The 22,798-nt window shown below is 51.8% G+C and overlaps 8 protein-coding genes across 8 annotated transcripts; 2 read left to right on the top strand and 6 right to left on the bottom strand.

Moving 5' to 3' along the window:
• Positions 1–861: 861 nt before the first annotated feature.
• On the bottom strand, positions 862–2,322 carry CTRU02_212626 (arginase; the record flags this gene model as incomplete). Its single annotated transcript, XM_070205884.1, has 4 exons — positions 862–1,463; positions 1,560–1,889; positions 1,952–2,088; positions 2,165–2,322. 4 exons carry the CDS (start codon positions 2,320–2,322, stop codon positions 862–864), a joined length of 1,227 nt encoding a protein of 408 aa, XP_070060277.1.
• A 2,280-nt stretch (positions 2,323–4,602) lies between these two features.
• CTRU02_212627 (cell division control protein 42) lies at positions 4,603–5,699 on the bottom strand (the record flags this gene model as incomplete). The annotated part of the gene is made up of 4 exons (XM_036723542.2): positions 4,603–4,668; positions 4,726–5,104; positions 5,257–5,376; positions 5,680–5,699. The coding sequence occupies 4 exons, from the start codon at positions 5,697–5,699 to the stop codon at positions 4,603–4,605; spliced, it is 585 nt and encodes a 194-aa protein (XP_036584818.2).
• Positions 5,700–8,456: 2,757 nt separating this feature from the next.
• CTRU02_212628 (uncharacterized protein) lies at positions 8,457–8,594 on the bottom strand (the record flags this gene model as incomplete). The annotated part of the gene is made up of 1 exon (XM_036723541.1): positions 8,457–8,594. The coding sequence occupies one exon, from the start codon at positions 8,592–8,594 to the stop codon at positions 8,457–8,459; it is 138 nt and encodes a 45-aa protein (XP_036584817.1).
• A 2,238-nt stretch (positions 8,595–10,832) lies between these two features.
• CTRU02_212629 (uncharacterized protein) lies at positions 10,833–11,465 on the top strand (the record flags this gene model as incomplete). The annotated part of the gene is made up of 1 exon (XM_036723540.1): positions 10,833–11,465. The coding sequence occupies one exon, from the start codon at positions 10,833–10,835 to the stop codon at positions 11,463–11,465; it is 633 nt and encodes a 210-aa protein (XP_036584816.1).
• A 53-nt stretch (positions 11,466–11,518) lies between these two features.
• Positions 11,519–12,943, bottom strand: CTRU02_212630 (FAD-dependent pyridine nucleotide-disulfide oxidoreductase; the record flags this gene model as incomplete). Its single annotated transcript, XM_036723539.1, has 1 exon — positions 11,519–12,943. The coding sequence occupies one exon, from the start codon at positions 12,941–12,943 to the stop codon at positions 11,519–11,521; it is 1,425 nt and encodes a 474-aa protein (XP_036584815.1).
• Positions 12,944–14,022: 1,079 nt separating this feature from the next.
• CTRU02_212631 (DUF1941 family protein) lies at positions 14,023–16,067 on the bottom strand (the record flags this gene model as incomplete). Its single annotated transcript, XM_036723538.1, has 3 exons — positions 14,023–15,234; positions 15,284–15,590; positions 15,643–16,067. 3 exons carry the CDS (start codon positions 16,065–16,067, stop codon positions 14,023–14,025), a joined length of 1,944 nt encoding a protein of 647 aa, XP_036584814.1.
• Positions 16,068–16,615: 548 nt separating this feature from the next.
• Positions 16,616–19,551, top strand: CTRU02_212632 (H(+)/Cl(-) exchange transporter 3; the record flags this gene model as incomplete). Its single annotated transcript, XM_036723537.1, has 6 exons — positions 16,616–17,434; positions 17,482–17,649; positions 17,702–17,816; positions 17,861–17,958; positions 18,007–18,192; positions 18,241–19,551. The coding sequence occupies 6 exons, from the start codon at positions 16,616–16,618 to the stop codon at positions 19,549–19,551; spliced, it is 2,697 nt and encodes an 898-aa protein (XP_036584813.1).
• A 1,331-nt stretch (positions 19,552–20,882) lies between these two features.
• On the bottom strand, positions 20,883–21,880 carry CTRU02_212633 (uncharacterized protein; the record flags this gene model as incomplete). Its single annotated transcript, XM_036723536.1, has 2 exons — positions 20,883–21,704; positions 21,791–21,880. 2 exons carry the CDS (start codon positions 21,878–21,880, stop codon positions 20,883–20,885), a joined length of 912 nt encoding a protein of 303 aa, XP_036584812.1.
• Between the last annotated feature and the right edge of the window lie 918 nt (positions 21,881–22,798).

Below are 22,798 nucleotides of genomic sequence, written 5' to 3' on the forward strand. Positions count from 1 at the left end.
CAGGGGGGGTTAGTGACACTGGGAGCTCGGGCCCGTTTTGATGGGGTTGGCTCCGAAGATAGGAGCCGGCGGCCCCCTTGACTCGGATGTGTGTCGCTGTGCTCAGGTCAGAATGATGAATTGAAAGGCGGTGAGTCACTATCTTGGTGGCTTGGGCTTTGGTTGTTGTTTTGTTGATATCGTTTTGTGAGGATGATGGGGTTCTTGCCTATGATTTGATCCTTTGGTACGGAAGAATACTTGGATATACACATGGCGGGTGAAGTATCCGGTTGAAGTGGAGATCATCATAATGGCGGGTGTCCCCAGTCCATCACTCTCCGAGGACAGTCGGGAATGAACCGGAAACTTGATTAATGTTTAGATTGACCGGACGGCAGACTATGGGGATCAAGGTCTTGGCTGTGATTCACGTCAAAAAGACAAACCCGTGCTTTGGACGGGATTCACCACATCAGAACTTTACCAGTTCGTAAAACTTGTGCTTGGTTTTTGACGTTTTATATGTACATTTTCATTCTTCATGCCGTCCACGGCTTCACTGGAGATGGACCAAATATGGTCTGACACAGGTGGTGGATCAGGGAATCACGCCTTTTCCCGCGCCCTTCCGGCGTTTTGTAACTCGAAATCCAACCCAAGGCGATCTTGTCATCCAGTTCATGAACCTCCCAGTCCGAGGTTCGTCATCATTCGCGTGCATAAATCGTAGCATCCGGGATCTCCCCATCGCTTTTCGTTTGAACTCCAGACATCCGTCCCATTGACGTTGCCCAAAGTCGCTCGGCGCCTCTTTTTCTTTGCCCTCATCCCCCCTTTTCTCTCTCGTAGCTCGCGTCGCTTTGATGTTCCCGAGACCGCCTACAACTCGTCCTTGCCCTCGACCTCAACAGCGGCAGCAGCCTTTCCCTCCTTGCCCATGCCTTCCAGACCCTTCTTCACCATCGAGCTCAAAACCTCGTACACGACCTGTGCCGCCGCCAGCGCCGTTTCCTCGCCGGCATTCTGATACGCGGGCGAGACCTCGACAACGTCCGCGCCAACAAGGTTCAACCCCTCGATACCTCTCAAAATGCGGATCAGCTCGCGGGTCGTCCAGCCACCGGGCTCGGGGGTACCTGTGCCGGGCGCGAAGGCGGGGTCGAGAACATCGATATCGATCGACAGGTAAACGGGATCTTCCGTGCCCAGCGTGTCTATGATGGTCTTGATGATGCCGGCAGTGCCGACCTCGTCGATGTCGTCGGCGGCAATACGGACCCAGTTCTGCGCCGTGTCGTCATCGTGGTCGGAGAAATCAGTGCCGGAGAGACGGGTGCGCAGACCTGCGTGGACCGAAGGTGCGGAGGAAGCGTTGGAAAGAAGGCCCTCGCTTCCGGCCATCCAGAACATCGAGCCGTGGTTGAATTGAGTGGAAGTCCAGTAAGACGGGTACTTCTCTGGGTGCCAAGTATCCAAGTGAGCTGGTTCATGTCAGTCCATCCATCATCCCCCTTATCATGCCCTCATCTCCATCACTCTTCTTGCAGACGTGGGAAAGACGGCGTGTCAAAACTCACCATCGAAATGCAACACACGTAGGGGTGCCCCGTAGGCGGCCTTCAAAGCCCTCAGCGCGGGCAGCGCCAGGCTGTGGTCTCCTCCGAGAGTGATGAGCTTAGGCCTGCTGAGCGACGAAGAGACGGGCTTCCTCTGTCCCAGCTCCTTGAATGCCTCCGACATCTGCTTGAGAGCGATGACGTTGTCCATGGGCGTGACGGGGATGTCGCCGCAGTCGATGATGGTTGCCCAGTTCGCGTATGGGTTGACATTGGCACGAGGGTTGAAGCCGCGGAACGAAGTCTGTCTGCTTGAAGCCTGGCGAATTGCGCGGGGGCCGAATCGGGCGCCTGGCGGTGTCAACGGGTGAACTCATGCAATGAATATGAGTTTGAGAAAGAGCGTAAATTACCTGGTCTGTAACTCACGGCGGTGTCGAAGGGCGCACCGATGATAGCGATATCGTACAGCTCAGACGGAGTTGTCAAGCACTTGGCGTGCTTGAGATGGGCGAAAGTGCCGATTCCCGTGAAACCTACGCCAAGTGAGCTTCAATTCACTCTCAGTGTTGTGGTTGATGATAACGTACCCCACTACCATATCGTCAGTCACATTTGCAACTCACAACAACAGATAAGAGCAGACACTCACCTCAAACCCCCATTTGGCTTCCAACTCGTCCAGCTCAGCCTTCGTCCATTCCTTACCGTCGTCGCCGTGATTTCCGCAGGCGGCAGCCAGCAGAGCCGACGAGCAGCCCAGCAGCAGTGAGGTAAGCTTCATGGTTCTCTGTGTCTCGGTTTACCCCCGCACAAAGTTACTTGGTTGTGAAAAGAAAGATATTGCTCGCTGAATGGGTAAAGATAAATAAGAATGAGAGGAAAGATTAGATCCCCCGAGTCTATCAACAGTGTGCATGGCAACTTAAAAAGGCCGAACAAGTCGGAGAGTGACCGGATCGGTGCACTTCGACCGGCCCGGCCTTCTACCATGGCGCCTTTCCTTTGACATTGTAATGACAGACATGGTAATAACTTTCTGTTATGCTGTAAACGCGCTACCTTTCCCCAGTTGGCGCCCCGAGGGGAAAGCTACCCGCTGCCCGCCGCTCGCCGCCCGATTGGTTACTGCATCCGCCGTTGTAGTCAACTCTGAGTGTTCTGGCTGGCCCTCCAAATTCTCCACTGTTCAACAGGCGGAGAAAGGTTCGCTACTGCCGCGCATGGAAGGCCAGTCGCTTAATCGCTGTCACCGAGTAAGGAAATAATTTGTCAAGAAATGCATTAGCTTGGCCTCGGTCCAAGGATGGGAGGGGGCCGTGGATGATGGGGAGTATTGTGGCCGCCGGCGAAGCATAGTGGGGCCGGGTATGTAAGTAAGTGGCATCCGATTTCCTTCCGGGCACTAGCCCCCGATAAGGATCTATGCTATCCCTCAGATGCAATCTCCAACTGCAAACCCGTATATCCAGGACAAGTCGCCAATCAAGCCTCCAAGCGCACCCGCCGTATTGGATGCTCTTTCAAAGCCGTCAAGACAGCCTGCCAAGTGAAAAGTGGTCAAAGAGCGCTCAGCATACCATATCAACCCCAAACAAAAAGCCACCGAGCTTTCCTAACCTGCTAGAGCGTTGCACCTCCAGAAAAAAAAGATCTTCGTTCCCTTAACCGGGAATCCCATGACTACCCTCGTGGCATTGGTGGCATACGCCCCGACGCAGTATGCAACAACATTGAGAGATACCATGGTAAAATTGCGGGGAGAATGAGGAGAGAATGGCCCGGGACTCCCCCGCGGAGTGTTTGAAGCTGTGGTAAACGGCACTAGTCTGACCGCATCTGTCTCGCATTGATGATGGACGAGGCGACCGAGGTGCGACGTCATTCTCCTTATGCAATGCCCAGCTGGGAACGCCCAGTGGAGGGAGGGGATGGTAGTGCTCGTTGCGCCTGAAAGGCAAGGCAAGGCAAGTCAGTCTAAGCAGATAGGCGTAGCAGAACAAAGAAACGCTACATTATGGCGGGCGGTGTCAAACCCCCTGGGCAGATAGAACAAGAATGCCATCCATTTCGCGGAACTTACTGCCCACACCATCCACTACTTGTAGTGCATCTGCGTCGCTGCCATCCCCTCACGCTTAGCCCCGTAAGTTTGCCGAAGGGCTATGAACGGATGGCGTGCACAGAGCAAAGAGAGGGTTGCACGAAGGAATGACTCGCCCGGTCAGTTTAAAAATGTTAGATGCTTCCGTCCTGTGCATGTGTAAACACCGAGAGTCTGTGGGTGAGATACGAAATGGCAAGGCTCCTTGGCTGGTTGGTGCTCGTTGTGACTTTGCACACTGTCCAATCATCGCATCTGGATCTCGAACTTGGAAAAGAACGGTGGTACCCCGGGCTTCAGCGCGAAAATTGACCATCGATTTAAAGTGCACTCCAATCGCCAAACTGTCCTATCGAAGTATTCCTGCCTGCGTGTGATGAATTTACCAATCCCTAAATGTAGAAAGAAGCAAGAAAGACCACCATAATCCGGGCCAGGGCAGGGAGTGTTGGGGAGTAGGGAGAGGGGAAGAGGGTAATGGGTTGAGATAGAGAAAAGGGGGGGATTGGGTAGAGAGGATCTTTGGGAATTGGTGAACCAAATATAGAAGGGGAAATACAGCCCGTCGTTGTAACCCATTTCCCTCTCGTGTTTCCCCCTGCATTCTCCTGATAATGGTAGATGCCTAATAGCCCTGGCTACCGGCCAGATGATCCAATCCAACCCTCGCTGTCGCTGAACCAGGTGGCCCAATTCATTAATTCGCGAGAGACGACTGCCCAGATCGGTCGGTTCCAAAGATGTGGCTAATCAAGATCCAGCGTATCCTATGCCATGCGCGCTGCAAACAAAAAGAGGCCCAAAATGCCATTCAAAGCCGGATACCCAGAGCCATTTGCGCGCGCATCTGGAAAGCAAGAGACAGAGGTCCAAGCCCGGTTCTCGGCTTTTCCATTCGCCGCCGGAGCCACAGCCGGGCAGGGCGGGAGGAAACAAGGCCCGTGGGAGAAGGGTCCGCAATCAGAGGAGAAGGCACTTGTGCGACTTCTTCTTCGGGGCGGGGGGTTCCAGAGCCGCAACGATTGCCTATGTGCATGTTAGTCGTGTACCCTTGGGGGAAAAGGGACTAGAACATAGCCGTACCTCATCAAAAACATCCTTCAGTTTATACTGGGTCAAAGCACTGCATTCGACATATTTGACCGCTCCCAAATCCTTCGCCATACGCTCGCCATCCTCTTTCCGTACGGGGGACATCTTTTGCTTAGAAAGCTTCTCGCGCACGCTCGGGTCTTCTCTCAAATCCACCTGAGTGCCGACGATAAGGCAGGGGACACCGGGGCAATGGTGATGTACCTCGGGAAACCATTTCTCGCGGACGTTCTCGAAAGAGGCGGGTGATGTGACGCTAAAGCAGACGAGGAAGACATCGGTCTGAGGGTAGGAGAGGGGGCGCAGTCTGTCGTAATCCTCCTGACCGGCAGTATCGAACAATCCCAGCGTGTAGGGTTCGTCTCCGATCCTGTAGACATGGCCGTCAGCGCATGACCAACCATTTATCCCAATACTCTCGATTGATTTCTTTGATCCCTTGATACCATCCATCTTTGGTCCATCTCTTCAAAGATACCAGCACCATGGGTATTTGCGTCTGGAAGTGTTGGAGAGACTCACATAACGGTGACGGCATAGTTGTCAAAGACGGTCGGGACGTATTCGGAGGGGAACTTGTTTGTCGTGTAGCTGATGAGCAAGCATGTCTTTCCGACCGCACCGTCGCCGACAACAACGCATCTAGAGGGAACAAGGGTCAGTTCTGATGCCCAAAAAAAAAAAAAAAACCACCGTCTGGTGACATGCGCGCTTTGATGGTTATGGCATAGAGAGAGGGGTCAGCCCAAGTCGAAGGCAGCACCAAAGAGTGCGCCCTCAAAAGATTTACATATAGAAGAAGACAGTAATGGCCAGCGACAACATCTTCGTGAAGGTAGATATTGAGGGAGGTAGCATGGGGGAAGCGGTGACAGTCTCGGGGACGATGGCTTGTGACTGAGGAAGACGAAGGAGGCAAGGGAAAGCGACAGAAAATGTACGCACTTGATAGTAGCGACTACCATTGTTTAGATCAAAGATGCTCCTGTGCAGGAGCAGAGACCTGGGGAAAGAAAAAAAATTAAGACTGGTCTCTCAGTCTCTCCCTTATCGCGCGGCGCGTCGTCGATTGTCTCTGGTCTTGTCGGGGTGTGATTTCCAGGCGGATAAGGTAGGCAGGCAGATTGGAGAGTGGCAGTGGTAGTTGGTAGTAGTGGTGGTTGCGGTTTGCTGCAGGGCGAAGATGGGCGGTGGAGACGGTCGAATCGAAATGGGGGCGCGGCGAGGAGGAACGTGGAATGGGTCCCAGTCAAAGGCAGGCAGAGGCAGGGCAGGTGGTAGTAGAGAGGGGGCCTAAGGTTGAGGCAGGTAGCAGTTGCGGTAGCGGCTGCGGTAGAGGCAAATGCAAGTACAAGACAGAGAGGGAATGGTAGTGTGGTTGAGAAGAATGGAGGTAAGAGCGAGTGGGAAAAGAAGGCGGCGACTGGCTGAACTGACGGGACGGGGGCCGACCCAACCAAGGTCACAAGTGAGATGTCGTCGGGGATTTTTTTTATTTTTTTTTTTAGCAGCGATGGCGTCGGCGGTCTCGACACGCACGCGGGAAAGTGGAACAACAGAGGGAATAGAAGAGGACGGGGTCACCTGGGGGGTGAGTGAGGGGCGGGCAAAAAGAATAATAAAACAATTTGGAGGAGGAACCTCTGGTCAGTCAACCGGGGGAGGCACCACCACAGGGTAGGTAAGAGGGGGTAAAAGCAAAGCAAAAAAAAAAAAAAAAAGGGCTAGACTTGATGGGAAGATGCAGAAACAAACCCTTGTTCAGAAACTTGTATGGATGATGCAGAATAGAGATATGAATTGCTTTATGAATCAACAGGAAGAAGGTAATTGAGATTTCACCCTTCTTAGTTGCTCAATGTCGGCCTTTGCACGCAAACTTCTTCGACGAGAAGGGAATGGGACTGGGTAAGAAGTAGCAGAACGGCTAAACTGGGAAACCAAGCAAATAAGAGTGGCCAGCCACCATCAGCACAACCACTGGTTGTGATTCCTTACTAGTACAAATGACCATAAAAGGGGAGAGGGACCCCTAATCTCTGGCCTATGGGGCGGGCAATGAAGGTCCCTGAATCCCCCAATTCCCAAGTCCTGGTTCGAGATAAGTACCCTCGACATCGGCATTGGATGGGGGGCTTCCAACATGCGAGGTTAGTGATTTGAGGGCGTGGGAAGGGGTTTTGCAAGGCTGGATCTTGCAAAATTTGGGACTGGCGCCTGTCCCCGGACGGGGTGTTCACTGTTCCAGAAGGTTAGGTGGCGTCTGTTCAAAAGCCTCCAGCGCTGGAGGTGGCCTGTTGGTGTAGTTGCTAGCTGAAGGCAGAGCATGGCCAGCCCAGAAGGTCACCATTCAGCGCCGTAAGCAAGCCCCTAGCAGGTTTGGTGCTTATACAACTGGCGCCGTCTGAGCCATCTTTGTTTTGTGAGAAATGGTCCAGGGCAAACCAAGTCACTGCCAAACTCGACTCGACAGGAGACACGGTTTTCTGGCTGGGGCTTTCCCATTAATCCCAGCTGTCTCCATTCACAACCCAGCCCGGGAGCGAACCATCCAGCTTGGGCTGACCTGCATCCAGGGGTGCGTAGACACGTAGGTGCTGTTCATGCCCCGGTCTCTTCAATTTCAGTTTCAATGGATTAGCCTTCCTTATCCAGTCCTTTTCTTTCCCACTAACAACAGAGGAGAATGCCGCAGCATGAACGGGGAGGGCAAACAGCTGGCCAATACGTGCTGAGGCACCCCTCGAACGCCAGCAGTGTCTATGACCATGTCCACCATAGTAGATACATGCTACTACAACGTCAACTCCAGCAGCCAGCCCCATTCAGCCAGCAAACCCAACGGAAGTTTACCACCACATCATCCGAGGCTGAGCACTGGCTGAAAATGACCTGGGTAAGTCTTGGGCTCGGCTTGGTTGTTCCGTATCGCTCGGGGTTGGACGCGGGGCACTTGTAGCTTCACCTCCCCATTCTTCCCTCACCGCCCTCACCGACCACTTTTCTACCCGTAAATAGTGGACCGATCCCTCGTCTTGAGTTTAGGCGGGATCTGCTGGCTTGGATCCAATACAAAATATCGTGGGCCGGTCTCAATCCCAACAGCCACCGCGCTGCTACTCAACCTTGTTGACGAGACGATATAGGACATCTTTGTCAGTCACTTTTGTTGGTACATTGCTGTTTACGCATGAAGCGTTCAGTGGTAGACGGCCCCAAAACCCACTCCAACGCCTCCGACAAAAGGTGTCCTACACAAATTGAGGGTGATTGGGGCCTGAGGTGTCTTCAGGCCCCACCCTCCACCCCCTGTGGTGGCACTTCCCACGCCAATTGCATGTGCATATCTGGCCGGTACGTACCGTTTCCACCACTGGGGAAGGGACGTGTGTAAAGTGGGAAGGAGACAGACCGACTCCCCCAGAAGGAGGACACCGCCCAAGTCCAGATCACCGTCCGAGCTTTTGCAGCAACAACCAAGCACAAACACAAGCACAAGCACAAGCACAGGCACCAACACCAATAACCTGCACCTTTCTCATTCCTGACATCACGCCAGTCTAATTCGTATCCTTTCCCCCCTTCTTCTTCTACTTTCTCTCCCCCTGCCTCCCACTACATTTCTAGTACACCGGTCAGCGAGGCTCTTGTGTCACCTTGCCTAAATTTGCTTACCAAAGTTTAGCGGTGATGGCGATACCTCCATGTTCTTGACATGAGCTTCAAGTGTCTCGCCGTCCCAAGCCTAAGGACGGGATCTCACCAGAGTTGTACGTCAGGGTTTCTTTTTTCTTCTTTTTTTTCCCTTGTTCTTTTCTACATGGTCCCGACAAATCTATCTGTGGCTTGACCTCGAACATCTGATTTCATTTTGACCTCTTCCCTCCAATCTGGAATGCACAGAGCAGGTTGAGGACCCGCAAAATGAGCATCAACTCAAGTTTGTCCAGCAAGCTTTTCTGTCTTCCTTCATTTTAAGCCAAACTCTTGCCAGTTTTCCTTTTTTTTTTTTTTTTCTCACGTAACCATCTGACGGCTTCCGTCCCAACATGTATTGAGCTTTCCCCATTACAGTGCAGAATCGTAAGTTTGTCCCCTCCACAACCAGTCATGGTCTGCAGCGGCCATGAATCGAGATGGAAGGAGCGCCGGGGCCAGACTGACCCTCCCCTTGAGAACTTCACCAGTTGCCCTGGCAGTCCTGCCGCACCACGACGACTGTTATCCGTAATTCTAAGGCAGTTGGGCCCACGCCTTTGCCTTGTACTCCGTACAGAAGCAAGAATGGTGCATCGGCTTAAGTGACCTGGCCGGGCGTATCCGCACCTCCATCAAAAGCAATGAGCCCAGACTCCCTGGCCTTATCTAAGGGCACCTACCTCACCTCGCCTTGTGATTTGTTGTTCGTGTTCCCCGTTTGAGGAACATGAGTGCCTCGACGTTGGCCAAGTCCAAGTGTTTTTGCCTCCAAAACCATCAAGCAATCTTTCACACGTCTTTTTTGGGTTCTTATCTCCACTTATGACATTGATTGGAATCGAAGGGCCATCCCATTACTCATTCTCAGTGCGTTGTGTCAGTAAATGTCCATCTTCTTTGCAGCCTTATTCTGTGGCCTGCCGCGTCGCTAATACTATGCTGGTGGTTGCACGCAATGTGAGAAACCAAGACAGGATAAGAAACGCTGCAGGCTGCAGACTGCAGGCCAGACGATGATCAAGTCTCTGAGAAGTCATCTGGACGATACGCATATGAGGCAGCTCCGAGAAACAGGGAACAAGCCAGACGGGGGTCTTCCTTTATGCTTCCATTCGCCCATCCATTCATGACTCCGCCACCTGGCACAATGGAGCGCTTTGCTTCCGCGTCGCATCGCATCATCTTGCTTCTTTGTTCTTGTGCACTGAAGGCTATTTATTTACCGTCGTTCGAGAAGCTAAACAGCTTGTGTGCCTTTATTCTGCATCACCTACTGTCACGTCCAGGGGTTCAGCGTAATCGATTACCGGGATAATTGTCCCGAGAAGGCAAACCCTGGCTCGCGCTCGACAGATTAGTGTTGACAAAGGATATTTGCTTGCAGAGTGTAATTAGTTGGCCCCTTTCCTTCATCGTATTTGTCGTGCCTGTGTTCTCTTTTACTTGTCTTGCTACCTTCAGACGGCATTTCGCCCCTGCAGCTGATCGCTATGCACGGCAGTGCAGCATCAAGCTGCCAGTGTCTCCGTCAGTATTGAAGCTGAAACATGACGCTTAACCAAAATGGTCTCTCTGAATAAGTACGACTGTCATGGCATTAGAATCAAGCGACTTACCCATCGGCTTCCGATGTTGTGGATCAAGGCTCGGGCTCAAAGAAAAACAGACTTGACAGTGTTGTCCTCTTTGTTCCTCATGTTTATCAGCCACTCTCAACTCCGCCTCAACTTTGCGCGCCACATTGCCGTTGCAATGCAAGCACTTGTTTTGTCTCATTCGTCTATGGCATCGGGTCTGCTGGGTTGTAGTATAGTCTCGCCGTTGAATCCAAGTCGTCTCCAAACATCAGGAGCTGCGGCTTTGCGAGATAGTCAGACATTTGCATGCACGACCCAGCCAATTGGCTGGCAGAAAGACCTATCTACTGATTAGTTAGTGCATGAAGTACTCTCCAGCAGCATGGTCAAGTGGGAAGGAAGTGCAGGGACTTGTACTGGCACCTGTTAAGGCAGCTTATACCACGCAATATTGCCGTCAGCCCCTCATTTATTAAGTACTGCTACGGCTGCCGCAGCCTCGGGCCTTAGTGTTCGCTAGCCTGCTAGTTCAGGGTTCCCCTGCAAGGTGTCCCTTCTTTGCAGATCATCACTCAAGCCACAGATTAATCACGCTGTTGAGGCTACACCAGGCTTCATGCACAGCCCTACAGAACCACTCAATCCTCATCGGTGCCGTTGCCCAGAGTCGGGCCGCTTCGCTTCACGACATTAACTACAACTCAACTGTACGTGTCGACTCCATTCAGTTACATCCTCCGTTCCGATAAGCAGGCGGTCATTGTTTCGCCTGGCTTTCTTTTCCCAATCCAACCACTTCCGCCTGCAATCCTACCACATACAATGGATACGGACCATATCGACCAGCTGCTGGAGCGCTATCTTGCTCTCTTGGACGAGTACACGGTTTTGCGTGAGCTTCTCGGCAAGACTCAAGCTGGCATGTATCAAAACATCGCACGAGCCAACTTCTCCGCAGAGAGAGGAGTCAGATACGGCCCAGACTACTATGATGAGCGCATGCAGGCTTCGAGAACACTCTCCATATCTGTATCTGAGGGCGACAAGGGTATCCCTCGATTCGAGCTTGTCAAGCCTACAGAAGCTGTAACGAACCCGGAGACCCATGAGACTCCAGGTGACGAGGGGAAGCCCGGGACCGGGGATGAGGCTCCGGTTGAGAAGGCCGCTTCCGAAAAAGCGAAGAAGAGCAACGATCCCCTTCGGTGGTTCGGCATTCTTGCTCCACTGCCTCTGCGCCAGGCACAAGCACTTTCGGTAAAAGCCGTGGAGGATGTGATCCCTCGTCTGGTCTCAGTCAACGCTGAGATGATGAACCTCGAAATCGAGGTTCGGCGGGCGCGAAAGAGGCGCGCCAAAGCCGAAGTGGCTCACAAAAAGATTGACGGAGAGGATGTTCAAGAGACGGAACAACGCGAGTCACAAGCTTTCATGACCTTGGTTGAATCTACATGATTGGCTTTCCTCAACACGCACCACCGATCAGCTCGTAAAGAATGCTTCACTCCCTATTCCAGATATCCCCAGAGATTATTCAAGCTTTCAGCAAGGCTTGGATGCGCCCATACCGTAGCCTCAAGGTCCCACCATTTCAATCCACCTAGCATGGCTGCTTGAACTACCGCCATAATCTCCCCACCCTCGATTCCCAAGCATGTGAAGCCTAATATCTCGCCTGTTTCCGCGTCAACGGTGGCCTTCATCAAGCCTCTCGTCTCCTCCATTTCGATCGCTCGCGCGACGAAGCTCATGGGCATCGTGGCCGTCCTTGTTTTGCGGTTGATGGTATCTTTAGCATGCAAGCCAATATGACCTAATTGTGGATCGGTGTAAACCACGTATGGCACGAAGTTGCGGGACGGTGATGCCTTAGTACTGGTTATCTTTGGAGCCGTTGACGGTACGGACGTCGGGATGAGGTTAGCTCGAATGACACGGAAGTCATCGTAGGAGATATGGGTAAACGCCGGCCCGCCGTGGACGTCTCCGAGCGCGTAGACACCTGGGATGTTGGTCCGCAGCAAGTCGTCTACAATGATATGTCCGCTGGACGTGAGCTCAACTCCCGCAGTTGAAAGGTTCAACATATCTGTGTTTGGCACACGGCCAGCAGCTAATAGGAGATGACTTCCCGTCTTTTTTATCGTTCCTCGTAAGTCAGTCGTGATGGTGATATTAAGCCCTGAATCCGCTCGAGATACCGATTCGATGGTGGACGACAGATGAACAGCGATCCCATCTTCTTGAAGGATTTCCAGCATTGCCTTCGCGACATCTTCGTCTTCCCTGGGTACGAGCTGCTTTGCCCGCTGCACAATGGTGACTTGCGCCCCAAGCCTGCGGAAGAGCTGGCTAAACTCCAGGCCAATATATCCGCCGCCGACCACGATGAGATGCGACGGAACTTCGCCCAGTTCCATTACACTCGTTGAGTCCAGAATCCTCTGCGCAGCTACGTTCTCGAGGCCTGGGATCTTGGGCTTTGCCGGTCGCTCGCCGGTATTGATAAACACAGTTTCCGCGGTCAGCCTTGTCTTTCCTCCTTCTACCATCCGCACCTCGATTTCTTTCGGTCCAATGAAACGTGCCTCTCCCTTGATAACATCGACTCCAGCTTTAATAAGCCGTGTCTCTCCGCCCTTGCTCCAACTGTCGACAATGTCACGCTTGCGTTGCCTTACCTTCTCCAAATCTACTGTAGCATCCCTACTGGTCCTCACGCCGTAGACATCCCCTCGGTGAGATACGTACGCAGCCCTACCGGAGGCTATCATGGTCTTCGTCGGGGTGCAGCCCTCATTCACGCATGTGCCACCGATGTGTCTACGGTCGATAATGGCTGTCTTGCGACCTGCGGCGGCAAAAGCTGAAGCCAGAGGGGTGCCGCTTTGGCCTGAGCCGATGATGATGGCATCGTAGTGTCCTGCGGACATAATTTTTTTTTTCAGTTCCTTGATGGGAAAGGTCTGCTGCCAAGTTATGATAGGGGGCTTTAAAGAGGTTTGTGCCTGTGGATGTCTGTCTGCCACTAAGAGGAGCTGTGTGGACATGAGCCCAGACAATCAAGGCCAGGGGAACACGCCTCACTTTTATCACTTTTACTTCACTACTGTTCTCCGTGCCGTTTCGAACCTCAGCTGCCTTCTTTTGATACCTAGCTACCCCTCACTTGCTCTCTATTCCAACGAATGAGACGAAATATAACGGCGGCATTTGGCTTATTTGGGCTGAGTAAGCGCCGCCGTTCCCAATGTTCTTTCATGACCGGCTTATCGTCATCATGCAGAATACCAGTATGTAGTGTTACCTCGAGGCTATTTCAGCGAGGGCACTTCTACTATAGATTTACACCCATGCTGTATCCTCCAATGGTCTTTCGTTCTTTCGCAGGGACTTGAAAGAACAAGCCATTTGTATGAGACACCGACTGCGGAGCTGCTGGCGAGGAAGAGGAGCTGACAGAATACTGTCGAACTAGACTATAGCCACGAAACACTACATACCGTCCAAAGAAGGATATCTCCCGATCTGTGACGCTGATTTGTGAGTTATATAATTGGTGATCATTAATGCGTTTATAATTTTATTTGAGGTTAATGTAACAGTATACGTAATTGGATTAATGGTCAATGAGCATCTAGTCTGGAGGATATTCTCTGATATGACACTGTAGATATCGAAGAAGATATCAAGACGTATCTGAACAGTCAATAGCCTATGCATCCATGCTTGCAAAACTAAACTCAAGTATGTTTAGCTGATAAGTCTCAGATTCGAGAGTTTATTCAAGGAGGCCAAGAACCAGAGGCCAAGAGCTTCTTCTTAGGCAAGGGAATGTTTTAACGTCTGAGGCTACTGGTTGCAAAAGAAATATCACTTGGCTGGGAATTCAAGATGGATTGACCATGAATTCCGGGGTCATGATGTCCACCAGAATCAAGGCTGTGGTTTCCGACCAATTCTTTTATTATCATGGCTACTCGTTACCTCACGTGGCATGATTTGCTGCTAATTAGCGAAAGCCACCAAGGGTATCGAGCACGTCATCTAACGACTCTCTTAGGGGATGGTTGACGCCCACATACTTCTGCAACCGGGTAGCTATGCCGAGGATGGCGCTCGTAGAATGGACGTAACGTCTCCTCATGCCATCAGGGGCACTTACGACCAGGGCGGTCGCCAACTGAAGGGTTGCGGCCTGCATCTCTTGCACAAGAAGAGGCTGTTCAGCTTCCGGCAGGTCCCACGCAGCTACAGAAGTAATGAAAGCCATCCAATCTTCCCGCGCACCTGTGTCCTCTCCCTCAACGATGGGTAACAGAACCCGCACAATCTCAATGCCGCGCGCCGCCTCGATTTCATCGTTTACCATCGACGTGTGTTGGAAGATGTCTACGAGGTCTTTGGTGAGGGTTTGCCAGCCGTTGTGCGTGGAGAACTCTTCCAAACCTGCCTTCTCGACGAGAATGCCCTCCAAACCAACGAGAATTGGGGACCGGAAGTCGAGTTTCGCCGGCGAACTCGATCGGTACAGGTCAATCAGCATGTCCATAAGTCCTGCGGCTTCTTTCCTCAGGAGCTCATTGTCATCCTCGCGGAGCCAAATGGCTATAGCTCGGACAACTGCCATAATAAGAGGGTCTTCATGGATTTTATCCTTCTTGGACTCCCAAGAAATGGTCAGTCTCATTCCCGCGGACGTATCTGTCTCCTTTGTTCGCGCATCAGGGTGCAGGCCAAAGGCTCCTGCTACGGAAGCGTCCCATCTATCTCTAAGGAACTCGATAGCCAGGGACATAGCCTCTGAGATCGTCTTCCGGATTTTCAGCAGAAGGTCTGGTGGCATGATCATGTCGGCAGGTGATAACTGCTCATCATCCAAGCTCCTTACGAGGTAGCCGACAAAGTGAGTAACGACGTCGAACGCTGAACCTATACGCTGTGCCACTGAAGGGTACGTCGGATCATTAAGAAGCTCTAGAAGCCGTGGCAGCGTGGCTCTTGTATCGGTGAGTAGGAGGGTGATTAACAAGTAGGAGAACGGTTGGTCTTCCCCGATTTCACTTGCGAAGAGAAGCTTTGCCGTCTCGGCATGGTACACCTCTAGCAAGGAGGCTGCCGCAATTGTGTAAGCATTCCTAGCCTCGGGCGTAGGTCTACTGGTGAGAAGCCTTCTGATGAAAAGAATGACCGGCCTGATCCAGGTGGGGTTCGATGGAAGAGCCTACGGAAGTGTAAGTCAGCTGCCTGCATCGCCTTGATTGGGCACCTACCTGAGGATCGGAGTTCCTGAGGAATTTACCAAGGAACTCGAGCAAAGTAACACCATCTGTGCCGGTGAATGAAGAAATAAGAGACAAGATGGTGCTGTCAATTTTCGTCTTCAAGGCCGTTGTGTCCCCCAAGATATCCATGCAGTTAATATAAGCAAAGGTGATGATTTGGAGCGCCAATGGATTGCCTGGGGCAATTTCAATCAACGGGCTGATGTCTTCTATTTCAGCAAAGACTTTGGCACCTTCTGGGAAGGCAACCAGCGTGAGGATTGTCTGGAGAATAAGATCAGATGTCTCCCCAGAGCTGCATTTCACAGTCAGCGCTACCAATCTTCAAGTACCTCGGCTAGACGTACCTCTGAAGTAAACCTGATACTAGTAGAGGCAACCGTCCAACAAGCCTCTTCTCTCTCTTTGCCTGATCTGGCAGTAATGATGTAAAGGTATGGATTACAGATACTGCAAGATCCAGCATGTTTCTCGCGTCTTTTTGGACAGACTGAGTGGACGAACCGGTCTTCACCAGCCGATCCAGGAACTTGGGAGAGATAGACTCCCATAATCCAGATACAATATCTGCATTATTCCTAAGCTCTTCGGAGTTGTCCAGTACACTTTTCAAAAGCGCCAGGCCGACAAATCTTGATGTGTCATCTTTGGCGTTCAACATAGTATGAATCTGGTCAAGCGATGCCGTTTGCTGGGTGGCTTGCGCTGGTTCAGACACCTGCGACGTTGCATTCTGCGGATCCGCAGGCGCTGTAGGTGTAGTTTCATCCATCTTCCTTAAAGACCGAAGGCACTGGATTTGTTGTGAACTAAGTATGCTGATTAGGAGGGATGTGACAGTAGCGTTGTGTAGTGGTTTAGTTAGGTTATAAGTTAAGGTTTATCCCAATTGAAGGATATTTCGTCACCTTCTACCGTCGCACTTAGGAGGTCTTTCTGGAAAAATATGAGTTGATAGCCCCAAAAAATCGGTCAACCACCAACTTATCATGCAACTAAAACCTGTGAGCGGCCAAGACCAGACGAATGACGCTTTCGTGGGAAAAAAAGCCCCGCGCAGAAGGACCCAGCAGATCGTAGAAAGAGTCCCGCGCTGCGTCAACATCCCTGCAACTACTCATCTTGGCCGCTGTCCCAGCGTCGCATCAGCCGCAGGAAGCACCGCAAAGTGGCCCGAGCTTCTATGTCGAGTCAGCCACGCGCGGCTTGTCATCGAGCAAGTATCCGTCAAAGAGTGGCAGGCCGTCTTTCAACAAAAAGAGAACGACAACAAGATGGCCATCCTGAAGACGTAGGTGTTGATGTCTTCAGAGTCGCAACATGTCGGGCCACGCCAACAATGACTCTTCCGCATCGTCGTCGTCGCGACCCCCAAACAACGACACAAACAGCCCTCCAGGCGATCGAGACGAGCTGGAACTTTGGAGCGAAGACGAAGACATATCCGACGTCCTGACCGAGGACCCCATACGCGAAGACCTTAACGAACCCCTTTCCTTCAAGCGAAAACAGAAGCAGAGTGTCCTGTCAACACCAGGTCGTTTTTTCTCTGCCATCACTGGTTCGAGACCAGGCACCGCCTCCCCACAATCGTCCCCGCGACTGCGAACACCCATCCAAGATACCAACCGTCAGGGTTTCAACTCTCCACGTCGAGCGGGCGGGAATGCCGCCACAGGTGAAGGTACCAAAGATGGTGCGCCATTAGACTGGTATGTGGAAGGTCCCGGCCGAAGAGTTGGATACGAAGACTTGACGGCGATCGATTGGATCTTCGAATATACAAAGGAGCGTCAGCGCCTGCGCGTTCTGTACTCGAGTGCCCAGGGCCTGCTCGGATACTTCCAGCAATTGATGGACTCCAGTCAAGTATGGGTGATTCTCATACTGACTGGTATGGCTGTTGGCGCTGTCGCTGCTGGAATTGACATCACCACGGACTGGCTTGGAGACCTCAAGAACGGCTACTGTTCTAGTGGCCCAGAAGGAGGCGCATTCTACTTGAACAGGGCCTTCTGCTGCTGGGGATACAATGAGTTTGCCAAGTGTGCGGGCTGGACGCCTTGGGCCAAGGCTCTAGGAGTTTCTTCGGCCACAGGAAAGTGGTTTCTAGAGTATTTCGTCTTCATGTTCCTGTCGGTAAGTCCTGCCCGTGGCCTAACGTAACCCGGTCAGTCAACACATGTCTTACCATCTCGCAGGTCATTCTAGCATCATCTGCGGCTATATTAGTCAAAGAATATGGAATATATGCCAAACATAGTGGCATCCCTGAGATCAAGACGGTCTTGGGCGGTTTCATTATTCGAAGGTTTTTGGGCACCTGGACCTTGATCACCAAATCACTAGGATTGGTATGTCGAATCCGTTATTTTGACTGTAAAAATTGTTCACTAACATATTCAGTGCCTTGCTGTTGGTTCAGGCATGTGGCTAGGAAAAGAGGGCCCTCTGGTTCACGTTGCTTGCTGTTGCGCAAACCTGTTCATCAAACCATTCAGGAACATTAATGACAACGAAGGTTGCTACATCCCATCTACTGATACCGAAATGACTCTAACAGGACCGCAGCTCGGAAGAGGGAGGTTTTGTCAGCAGCGGCAGCGTCTGGCATCTCAGTTGCCTTCGGGTCGCCGATTGGAGGTGTTTTGTTCAGTCTTGAAGTTGGTGACGCCCACTTATCGCCCCATCTCAAGCTAACCAGATCGTAGCAAATCTCCTACTACTTCCCCGACAAGACTATGTGGCAGAGTTTCGTCTGTGCTATGACTGCAGCTGTGGTTCTTCAAGCATTCGACCCGTTCCGCACGGGTCAGCTTGTCATGTATCAAGCCAAATACAGCTCCGGTTGGCACGGCTTTGAGCTCATACCCTTTGCCTTGCTAGGTATCTTAGGTGTAAGGATGCCAAATTGACAAATTAGGAACCTTGCTAACACTTGACAGGGCGTGTATGGTGGGCTGTTCATCAAAGCCAATATGGCTGTGGCTCGGTGGAAGAAAAACACCGCCTGGTTACCAGGACCAATCACTCAAGTCGCTGCTGTCGCATTCTTAACTGCACTCATCAACTATCCGAACTCCTACATGAAGTTCCAGACGTCAGAACTTGTCTCAAATCTGTTTGTGGAGTGTACGACGTATGTCGATGATCAAATCGGACTCTGTAAGACAGGGGCCGCCTCAGCACCAACCATCGTACTATTGGTATTTGGCGCCATACTTGGCTTCTTCCTAGCTACAATTACTTTCGGCCTACAATTGCCTGCGGGTATAATCCTCCCGTCAATGGCGATCGGCGCCCTGTGGGGTCGTGCAGTCGGCATTATCATGGAGATTTGGGTCACTAATCACCCAACTTTCTTCCCATTCGCTTCATGCGAACCGGACGTTCCTTGTGTGACACCTGGAACGTATGCTATCATCGGAGCAGCAGCAAGTCTGGCTGGAGTTACTCGAATGACAGTGTCGATCGTGGTCATCATGTTCGAGCTGACAGGAGCCTTGACTTATGTCCTGCCTATCATGATTGCCGTCATGATCTCTAAATGGGTGGGAGACGCATTCTCTCGGCGAGGCATCTACGAAGCGTGGATACATTTTAATGAGTATCCGTTCTTGGACAATAGTGAGGAGATGGTCATCCCCGACATACCAGCTTCCCAAATCATGACGAGAATTGAGGATCTGGTTGTGCTCACAGCGACAGGCCACACTATCGGCAGCCTCAAGAACATTCTCGACATGCATCCTTACCGAGGGTTTCCTGTCATCTCGGATCCTCGCGAAGCCATTCTATTGGGATACATCTCGCGAGCAGAGCTCACCTACAACCTAAGTATGTGCTCGGCTCCCCCGCGGTCCCTTCCGCCGGAGACAGAAGCGTACTTTTCACATCAGCCACTTGCTGATCCACGCACGACGCTGGACTTGCGACCATGGATGGATCAGACACCCATCACCATGTCCTCCCGTTCCAGCCTACACTTGGCTGTCACTTACTTCCAGAAGCTTGGGCTACGATACGTGCTCTTTAGTGATCGTGGCGCCCTGCAAGGTCTTCTGACAAAGAAGGATGTTTGGTACGTTCTCAACGGCGCCGATGAGACTCGCCGGACAGGCGACCTTGGAAGGGACGTGGGAGTTCAGTCTGGCATCATGAGGGAGGACGGGGGCGGCGAGCAGAGGGGTTTGCTAAGGAGCGACGGGCACGAGGAGGGAATCAGTCCAGGCGACGACCGGGAACCAATTTTATGAGCTAAAGTTTGTAGTCAGGGCCATGTATGACTTACCGAGAAATGAATGCAAATGGTTGCGATGTTGACAGTCCACTGCGAAACGTTCGCTGGAGGTTATAGCTCGAATCCTCCTTGCACAACAATTTCGCTGCTACCTTCGAGTCCTGCACTTTAATTTCTGGTACTTTGCATTTTAATTTTGCAGTAAACATTGCAGATGAAGCCCTGCCGCTAGGTAGCATTTTTATGAGAAAAGTTAGGCCAGTTGCGTCTATATCTTGGCCAGGTGTAGCTATTCCCATTCTGAGTGGAAACCAGTCTTGCCGGGAACCCTTGTCAAGTTGATTACAGAGTCTCACCGACTGATCCCCTACGAGCAAACAGCTTCGTGGGTGCTTCGGACGGGCCACTTACGGCACGAATTCCCGTGTTCCTTACTTATCGAAGCGTTCTTAAAGACGGCAAACCCAAACTGCTCCGTTCTGTGTCGTATCTGCGTCTAGCCTCCCACCGCTGCATTCTGTATCCGACTCGTGCTATCCGTATCCAACAGGCGATGTCGTCTTTCGGTAAATAATCGTTGGTTTCTAGTCCTAGATATTTCGTACAAGGGACGTTCAGTTTGTTGTATCAACAGGAACCCTGGTTCGCAAAAAAAAAAAAAAAAAAAAAAAAAAAAAGGAAGTCAGATCCAGTTTGTTGACAATCAGTCAGTCCGAAGTGGCGCAATATAATCTGGCCAGCCTCATCAAATATGCTTGCCAATCAATTAGTGGTCGTTCCTTCATTGCGTCAGATTGTGGGAGTGAAGGATATTTATCTATCTCAGGAGTCACAAGTATAGTTTCCCTCCAATCAGCACATGTTGCTCTGACGGGCAAACGCTTGAAAATAAAGATTGCCTTCCCATAAGCACCAAACAGCGAACGGCGCCTGCATGTTTCCGGGGCCTCGCAACTTCTGGTACACCATGATCTTTAAGTTGATTGATCGCCTAGGACGCGCACAAGATATAAAAAACAACGGTAAACCTTGCCATATGCCATCAAGCTACCAGTAATGCCAGAAAACCTAGCAAAGTTTAAGAGAGGAATAGACTGAAGCTTGCCGTCATCATCCGTTGTGTCAGGGGTAGGAATTGAAGGATTGAAAATGAATTCTTTTTGATGTGTTATCGTTCCACGGCCCGTGACACTGGGTAGGCACAATAACAATGGCATGCATACATTTCCCAATTGGTGCCAAATCCACAACGCCAAAAACAAATGTTGGGGGTATCTTTCCAAATGCACTCTGACCGCCCTTAATGCAGTAGTCGAACCCTTCGCATGCACACTTTATGTTGGTTCGTCAGCCTCTTGATTTAATCAGAATCTCAAGAGGCAGCTCTTCGACCCCGCGTCTTCGATCTCCGTGGCAAAAGCCCTCCCAGGCGCACGGCCGTGTATCATTCTCTTTTGTCCCAGCCAAACTGGCCGCAGGCTGTTTCGAGCCTAGAGCCATGATGGACCACTGTGGCGGCCGCCAGTCGGGGTAAAGATCACAGACAGCCCTCATGCCAGTCTCCATCTGTCTTGCCATGCGCTGCTCGAGTGCCCCATGGTGATTCGCCTCGACAAGCTCGACCTGGTCATCGTACACCGGATTCTCGTCTCGGGGGACAAAGATTAGGTGCTCTAGTTGCGGCATGCGTACGCGCACCTGCTTAAGGACTTCGACCGTCAAGTTGGCCGCCGACATACTCTGATATGTGGAATCAACCCAGAAAAGGGAGTCGTTGATGGCGAGGTATCGTACCTCGGAGAGGTCCTTGGGGTCGCAGAGGGCCATCACCGTGAGGAACTGGGCCTCGGACGCCATGTAGCCATCACGGGCGCCGAAGTAGAGGACGTCGCGTTTCTTATCGAAAAAGATCTGGCCCGGATTGCGGGTCATGCCGAAGCTGAGTGCGTACGACTTTAATGCCTCGGCACGGGATTCGTGGCAGATGTGGAGATTGATGGGAATGTCGGCGTAGGATGTGCAGCCACTCGTCGAAGGGCGCGGAGACTGAGTGTTGGAGGCGAAACAGAGAGATCCCGCACCGTATCTGATAGGCACAATCCGTGGTGATGGGAGGTTGAAGTTCCATATTTTTAGTCTCAGCTCTGTGGGCAGCTGTGGGAAGAGATGCTATCGTCAGGGCTTTGTGGTTAACGGGACGTCTCTTCTATGCGGGGTTGGCTTCCAACGGGAGATCGACAAAGCTAGCAACATACAAAGCGGTCCAATGACTGCGGCCCTGTCTTATGCTCGGGGCAGTCATCGGTGTCATTCCTCAGATTAGGCGTTGTTGGGGCTGGTAACATGGTCTGCGAAAAAGTTTGAAATAAAGGTGCGCAAGATTCGGTGGTTGCGACTTTCAGCAGACAATGTGGTTTGAAGACCGCGAAGCAGTAGGTGCGGGACACAATGATGAGGGGCAGAAAGTATAAGAGGTTATTATATTGGCCGTCGACACCATCCCAGACAAACGACCACAAAGGGTATGCCTGCCAACTTTTGTCCCGCAAGGTCCAAGTCGACCCGAGACATCATTAGACTTCTTTGACAAATAGCCAGCCCCGGCTCGTCTCCTCAATAAGGCGGGCAAGGACATTGGGCGATGCAAGAGACTATCAGCACAACCCAGCCTGCCAGCCTACCGTAAATCATGGCCATTGCAGACCACGCCCTCCCCCTTGTTAGACGCACATATGTGTCAGGGAAGAAAGTGTGGCGGCCCAGAACCCGAGGCCTTGGGTCGGGGCGACAGGGGTTTCATCATTTGACGGATCCAGGTGGTGGTCACTTTTCCCATATTGAGGGTATGGGGAAGCTTTAGTGGCAAGATGCCTGCCGCAGTGAGCGCAGAACTGATCGAAGGGATAATCATATGCACGAAAGAATCAGGGACGTGTCAGAAGTAAGCCAAGGCTTCGGAACCATTGCTTGAGCTGCAGATTTTGTTCGTTTTCCCAAGCTTTCCTTTTTCGCCCAATGACTTTCAAAATACACTCCTACAACTCACTGGTTGGTATCGACGGAAAGTAACGTCATCAAGGTCCCTGTTCTGCGGGAGAACGCGATCCAATCTAGGCCCATATCAAGGCCAGTCCAAAGGTGCCATGTACGTGTGCAGATGCACCAATGACAAGTCGAAGCGGCACAAACAGCGGCGAACCAGGGTGTTCTACCCGTCAGGCACAACTGAGCCAACTGTGGATCGACGTTCTGAGGGCTGCTAG

Source organism: Colletotrichum truncatum (genome assembly GCF_014235925.2).
Source record: "Colletotrichum truncatum strain CMES1059 chromosome Unknown Contig_0009, whole genome shotgun sequence".
NCBI classification, from domain to species: domain Eukaryota; kingdom Fungi; phylum Ascomycota; class Sordariomycetes; order Glomerellales; family Glomerellaceae; genus Colletotrichum; species Colletotrichum truncatum.